Consider the following 7,156-nt stretch of genomic DNA (forward strand, 5'->3'; position numbering starts at 1 on the left):
AACAAGTGCTCATGGGTGTCATTTTAAAGTTAAATTGTTCCCCAAGGATATGTTCACAAAATGTCTACATTTAAAGGTTATTCACTACCAAATTATGAACAACTGTTGCATTTTTAAACAGAGAAATCAATAGTTTGGAGATCCACTCATCAATTTAAAGTGTTAGTAAAAAGTTTAAATGTTGACCAGCATGATTTGAAGAAAATATATCACTGAGCAATCTTTCCATATACAATAGATATCTAATATCCTTAGAAAGTCTGAATAGAATCCCACTGTCAAATGAAAAGGCACCAAAACCACTTCTCTATAAAGTTATATTGCTGTAATGATACTGAAAATGCCCAACATTAGTGCTTGTTTTGTTCAAAAAAAAATGATAGAAAGTAGTGTACTCAAATCTTATACATATACTGCATATTGCTTTTAAATGTTGGGTTAAATTTCATTATAAAACAATGATAGACTGATAAATCAATAATAGTATGAATTGGTTGAAGACTTTAAAAGGCATCAGGCCAGCTAGCAACCAGGAGTCTGTAAGTTCTAGTTCTGCCTTAGACATGCAAGACAGTTGGGTGACTTTGGGCCAGTCACTCTCTGTTAGCCCAATTCACCGCACAGGGTTCTTGTGTGGAAATTAGGAATACTAGAACTACTACCGGAAGATATATTTCCCACCTTGAATTATTTATAAAGACAAAGGTGGGATAAAAAATAACTCCACTAACAAAAATAATGAGATGAGAGAGTTGAATGCATGTTACTAAATTTGGAAAATATTTAACTGTGATTTTCCTGTAAAGTTAGTTTCTACTCAAAGAAATTAGTTCTGACAAGTCCTCTATTTGGGAACTCAAATCTACCACTCCCAGAAATGTTAATGCCAGATAATAAAGAAAAGGCTAGTTAATGTTATTTTATTTTAATGAAAATTTATGCTATCCTTCTATCATGAAGACTAACAAAAACTGAAACTAGTGCAAAATGAAAAATGTGTAGTAAACAAGTGCAGTAAGATTTTCCTATAAAGCAGACAAATACAGAGGAAATTATCAAATGAAATTTACACTTATCTGAAAAACAAATGTTTTCCTAAATAATAGGGTTACTAAGTCTATGACTGGAGATGGCAGTCAAAAAGTACAAAAATCTCTGGCTTTTCCAGGCCACTTGCAGTTTTCTAGCCCAGATCTGGTAATCTTATAAATAAAAGTTCTTAACCAACTGATGAAAGACTACTGGAGAAAGTTCTGGTGTGGCTTCCTGAGGCACAGAGGTCCAGAGTTTAAATGTAGCCACTGAGTACCTCTTTCTATTGTCTTCATCACTCCTGCCTCTGCCAAGAGAACAGACTTTTCATCAGATTTTAGGGTAGAGAATACTGTAATACTGTAATAAATGTTAGGGAGCATAATATGAAAAGATCTCAAGCTATCCTAGAACTAAAGATTCAAGGTAACTGGAGGTAGTCCTCAACTTATGACCACAATTGAGCCCAACATTTCTGTAGCAAAGTGAAATGCTTGTTAAGTGAATTTTTTAAGCCATTTTATGACTTGTCTTGCCACAGATGTTAAGTGAATCAATGCAGTTAAGTTAGTAACACGACCATTGACTTTGCTTGTCAGAAGGTTGCACAAACTGACCACTTGACCCTGGGACATCAGAAATGTGAATCAGTTATCAAGTGTTTGAATTTTGTTCATGTGACCATGGGATGCTGCAACAGTTTTAAGTGTGAAAAACAGTCATAAATTTCTTTTTTTAGTGCCGTTGTAACTTTAAATGATCACTAAATGAACTGTTGTAAGTCAAGGATTACCTGTACTGTAACTTTGAATTGTGCCCTAAATCAGGCAAAGTGAACTAGAGAAGGAGCCACAGTAATCAATGGAGTTGTACGTTACGGTTCCATCTCAAACATTTGCCCATTAGCATTCTTTTAGACCAACTATATTTTCCAAATAGAAACCCCAAGTAATGTGTATTGCACCAATCCAGTTTAACTTAACTAAGGCAGAGGCAGGTCTAATTCATATGCATTCTATGTATCATTGCCTTAAATCAGGTAAAGGTACTTCCACCTTCAGACAAGTCCCCAAATGCAAAACAGAATCCAGAAGCATCCAAAAGGAAATTTGATGTTTTGAGAGTAAGCATCCCATCCAAACTCAGTTCTTATTGCAGGCTCCTCATAAGTGACACCTCTATCTTGTTTGAATTATATATAAGACTTAATTCATATTCTTTATGAATAAGTGAGACAAACCCCCTCCCCCCATTTAAAGTCAGATTCAACAGCTTGTCTCTTAGCATTAGTTCACATGTTGCAGAGAGAAGTGAAGAATGGAAGTTAATTCTAGTTTGGTCAATATGGGATCGTAAAACAGTTTCCATCTATATTTAACTCATGATTTGTGAGGAACCACACAGCAGAATTAGTATTTGTTAGTTGGACATTTGGCAGGAACTGATGTTGGACAATCAAATTTAATAATTAGGCTACAGGTTAAGTAACCCTAAATATTTTACTCTGACAAAAACCACTGCTTCTTCACTTAAGAGAAAGAGCTACAACTTTAAAACAGACACATGCACTCCACTGTGTGGAGCAAGGGCCAAAAATAGCAGGCCACACTTCAATTAGTGCACTTTGGAGGACTCCAGACAAGGGAAAAAGCATTTTTTTTTCATAAATACAATTTGTATCTGCTTTGGTACCCGCTGCCTTTTGTGTGGCGTTATGTATCTCTAGGGAACATTTCACACATGCTCGAAGATAAATTGTCCTAAGACCCAGAATTTTTTTAATCAAGAGTAAAATCTGATCCAAATCTTCCATCAGAGCCCACTTAGAATGTCCTTAGGTCGTCAGGTAGCTAGGTTTGCAATGTTATAGAATGACCAGTTGAAATGGCAACCCAATCATTCACTAGATTTACACTATACTCTAAATATGTTTATGAATTAAGTCGAATATATGTGTCCCAAGATAATGTTGTAGAATCCAATCTGGGTTGATCAGGATCATAGGTTTTATCTTCCGAGCTTTCAGACTGGTGCTGTAGCCCATCCTCAGAGAACTTCTGTCTAGCAGTGTGTGCACTTTGGTCTCTTTAGCTTGTGCTATTGAAATGGTGCCAGGTTGTGTGCGACTTGTTAATTGTACAACACACCATCAGGCACCCCATGAGTACCACACACAAAATAGTCCAAAGCAGGGGTCTCCAACCTTGGCAACTTTAAGCCTGGAGGACTTCAACTCCCAGAATTCCCCAGCCAGAAGTCCTCCAGGCTTAAAGTTGCCAAGGTTGGAGACCCCTGGTCCAAAGCGCACACACTCTTGCTAGAAAAGAAGTTCCCTGAGGATAGGCTCCAGCAGGAGTCCCAAAGCACGTCAGCTTAAGCCTAAGACTGATCCCGGTGACCGACCCCGATTGGATCCTGCGAAATAAATTTAGCACTAAACTCTTTCGCCTTCTTGTCGGCGACCTGGCAGCTAGCCCAACGAACCAGCCCTGCAAATCCCTTCTATTCAGGGGCACCGTCTGCGCGCGCTCCTCCGGGAGAAAGCAAACAAGCGCCCAGCCCCGAGCTGTACCATCCCATCCTCTGCAGGGGGAAGGCGAGGGGGGGTGGGAAGAGAGTCACTAGCTCCTTCGCTTTGCCCACCACTCACCGTGTAGCCCCTTTCCAATTCGCTCTCCTCATAGCGGAACGAAGGAATAAAAATCTCCATGGTACGGTCGGTGCGCGAGCGCAGCCCCTGGACGGATTCGCCACGGTGGGTTGGGGGGGTGGAGAGGAGAGGCATTCGTGGAAAGGGGAGGCGAGGGGAGGGGAGGGGGCGCTCTACGTCCCCCAGGCAGCGCAAAGCCTGGCGGAAGGAGCCGTGGGCCAGTGCAAATCACATGACTGGCAAAGGCAACCCCCTTTTTTTTTTCCCTATCTCTATGGGAACACCAGTCTCCGCTCTTCCTCCACGTGATTCCTGGTGCAAGATGGACTGGGAAGGAGGAGGAGGGGAGGGAGAGGGTACTCCCAGCTCTCCTGGTCTTGGGTGATAGGGAGGGCGTTCTTGTGCGCCAGGGGAAATGTTATCTTTGCTCCTGCTGGAGGTTGCGACAGTTTCGGCCACAGGCATTATTCATACTTTCATTAAAGCGGTTGCAGCAATGTGGGATAAGGGCAGCCCTTAAGTGTCCCCGCCCCCTGTTTAATTGTAAGTTGACGCATTAGGCAGTACTGAGTAAGGGGAACGCCTGTTTTGGAATGCGCAATCTGAAATGTCACCCAGTAGTAATATTAATAGATAGGCTAGCTGCTAGACCGTAAACAGAAGGAAGAAAAAAAAAATACTACAATGGCTGCAAGTTTGTAAAATAAAATGCAAATTTTCTAACTTCGGAGACAGTTAGATTGCAAAAGATGCGCTCTTGACATGCTTAAAAATTGCAGACTCCTCGATTCTTTGGACTCATTCTTTGCTGCCTTCTGTTTACTTGAACTCGAATATTGCTCTCTATTTAAGGAGATGCTTTATTTAAGGAGAGATTTTTCTCTCTCCTATATAAATGATTTGTTTGAAGCTAAATACATATGAAATAGGATTGTGTATAGTCTGAAATTCTGTTCTTGCAGCTACAGACAGTACAGTACTGCTGTGGGAGAAAACGTAACTATCACGATTTTAAATTTCAAGGCATTATAGTAGGTCTTTACACATTAATATCCATAGACAAACCTAACATTTTAAGCCAATTCAAAAATGTATTTAGAAGCTGCATTTGTAACATCTTATATTTCAAGGAAATTGAAATGGCATTTAAAGACCTTGTCTGGACTCAGCCTTAGTGCTGATCATATCCTGGACAAAAAAAAAGACTTTCAGGAAAACTGCTCCTCAGGCTGATGGATATGAAGCCCTTTCACTCAAGATTCAGAACTGGATTTTGAATGGAAATGGCATCGATTGCACTTTTGAATGATCTACAGTGGGAGCAGGATGGAGGTTATGTATCCATTGCTCTGCTTGATTTCTTAATGCCCTTCAGTACATTGACCATGGTATGAAAAGTTCCACTTTTGAATCACCAGTCTACATCATGTTTCTATAGAAGTCATCCAAGTGATTTTGGCAAATTTGAGGGAAGCATTAATTATCCTAGGCATCTACAGGAGTCATCTTATACTTTTTCATGAGTCTCACTTTAGCAGTGCTTTTCATGAACCATTGTCAGTAGCCATATGGATTCCAAAACATTACCCTGGAGTTATTACTTCCTGGATTATTTTATGCTGTATTCTTGAAGTTATTTTGACAGAATGTGAAGTGATTTTTCAGAAAAAACTGTTTTTGCCTCAAATCTCGATTCCAAATGATATCTGGGACTCTAGATTAGTGAAGTCCTAATGTTTTCACAGTTCCAGTTTTAAAGGAGATCTTTACAAATTTATTTTGGGTGAGAAATAATGTACATTGAAAACTTCACCTGTGACGAGGGGCCAAAGTTTGATGAGAGTTAGAGAAGATCAATCCAAATCAGCCCATTTATTTAATTAAATACTCACAAAATTGGTGCTAGTTTTTCCTTTGAATTGCTTGAAAGCAGAGTGAGATGGAGATTACTTTTTTTACACTAACATACCACATATTGGATGGCTTTATGAATAAGCAACAAATTTTATTCGTTTACTTAAGATTCCTTTTATATAGTATATTAGTATGACTTACATGAAACTCTGATAAACGAGTAATGGAAATATTCCCCTGCATTCACTGAGTTCAGAGTCTATTCTCCTAGTGGCCGATCAACTACCCAAGGAAGCATACATGTCTCCCTGCAATAAGCCTTCAGAGACAGTTACACTGACATCAAGGCTAATAGCCACTGATCCCCATGTCTTCCATGACTTGGTCTAACCATTTTTGAAATAAGCTAAGTTGCTAGCCAACCCCATATCTTGTGGTAGTAAATTCCAAGTTTGATTACATGTGGTGTAACTCTGATCCTATTAGTTTGCATGAATAGTTAGTTGGATGGCACCAATGTGCATCGTTTTACACTTGCTCACATTGAATGAAATCTTTGATATCCAGTTCTCTAATGTGTGGGAATCCCTTTGGACCTCTTTGTAATCCCTTGTTTTACCATTCCAAACAATGTAATGCCATCACCTACCTTGGCTATTCCACCAGTTAATTCAAAAAGGGCAAAAATTTGCTGCAATATTGCAGCAGTAAATCATGCAGGTAATTATCGCCATTGAACAATAACATTAGGAAAAAAAGCTGTTGTGTAACAACACAATGATTACTTTAATACTTTTTCATAGAACAAGCATGTAAATTCTCTATCCATTAATAGGAAAATGCATCCAAATTATAGAACTGACTGGGATGTTTGGTTACCTTCTATGTGGGATTTCCATTTTAGGACTGATTCATAAAATATTCAAGCAATTGTTGCATGCATGTGTAAATTTATCTCATGAGAATGAATTAAGCCCTGCAGCCCTGGAAATAATACAACTAAAGTTGCCAAAATACCTGCTAGCTATATACAGCTAGAACCAACACCATATTTTTTTCAGAGGAAGTAGAGGTGGCAAAATGCATGTTTCCACTGAGACAAAAATTCCAACCATAGAATTTAAATATCTTTCAGGAACATGAAAATAATCACAGATTTTTTTTAATGATATGCCATTTTTCCAAATTCTATAGTGACTTAAAAAACCTAAAATAGATATCTGGATGTTATCCAACTGAACAATTGACTCTACAGAATTTCAGCACTGTCTTTTTTTACTGTGTAAATGTGATTTTAAAACAGGAAACTCCTTAGAAAATCATAACAATTTAAATAGAAGCATGTTGAATCTTCAGTTTTATTCCCTGACAGAAATCTTCATTGGATCAAGGAGCCTTGTTACTAGAATGATAACAATTTGAAACAATCCAAACAAATTGATTTATAAATTGTTACAGTTTTATGGTTTAGTATCCAAGGTTTTTGTTAAGGCCAAATAAACAGCATTTAAGTGCAATGGTTTAATTTTTAAAATACTTTTCATAAGCATAAAACTGATAGAACTACTAAATACCAATTACTTTACCAGGGTTTATAGTTTATAATCAATTAGTGAAGAA

General features: G+C 38.3%; 1 protein-coding gene across 2 annotated transcripts in view; it reads right to left on the minus strand.

Moving 5' to 3' along the window:
• Positions 1-3,892, minus strand: part of SNX24 (sorting nexin 24) — a 68,878-nt gene extending 64,986 nt beyond the window's left edge. For both annotated transcript variants that reach the window (XM_026720439.2, XM_026720444.2), the window contains exon 1: positions 3,683-3,892. In XM_026720439.2, coding sequence (XP_026576224.1) covers positions 3,683-3,817 — 135 coding nt within the window. In that variant the 5' untranslated portion in view covers positions 3,818-3,892. The remainder of the gene's footprint in view (positions 1-3,682) is intronic.
• Positions 3,893-7,156: the final 3,264 nt, after the last annotated feature.

The sequence above is a fragment of the Pseudonaja textilis genome, chromosome 2 (genome assembly GCF_049901715.1).
Source record: "Pseudonaja textilis isolate UNSWEBS1 chromosome 2, rPseTex1.2, whole genome shotgun sequence".
In the NCBI taxonomy this organism is placed as follows: Eukaryota; Metazoa; Chordata; class Lepidosauria; order Squamata; family Elapidae; genus Pseudonaja; species Pseudonaja textilis.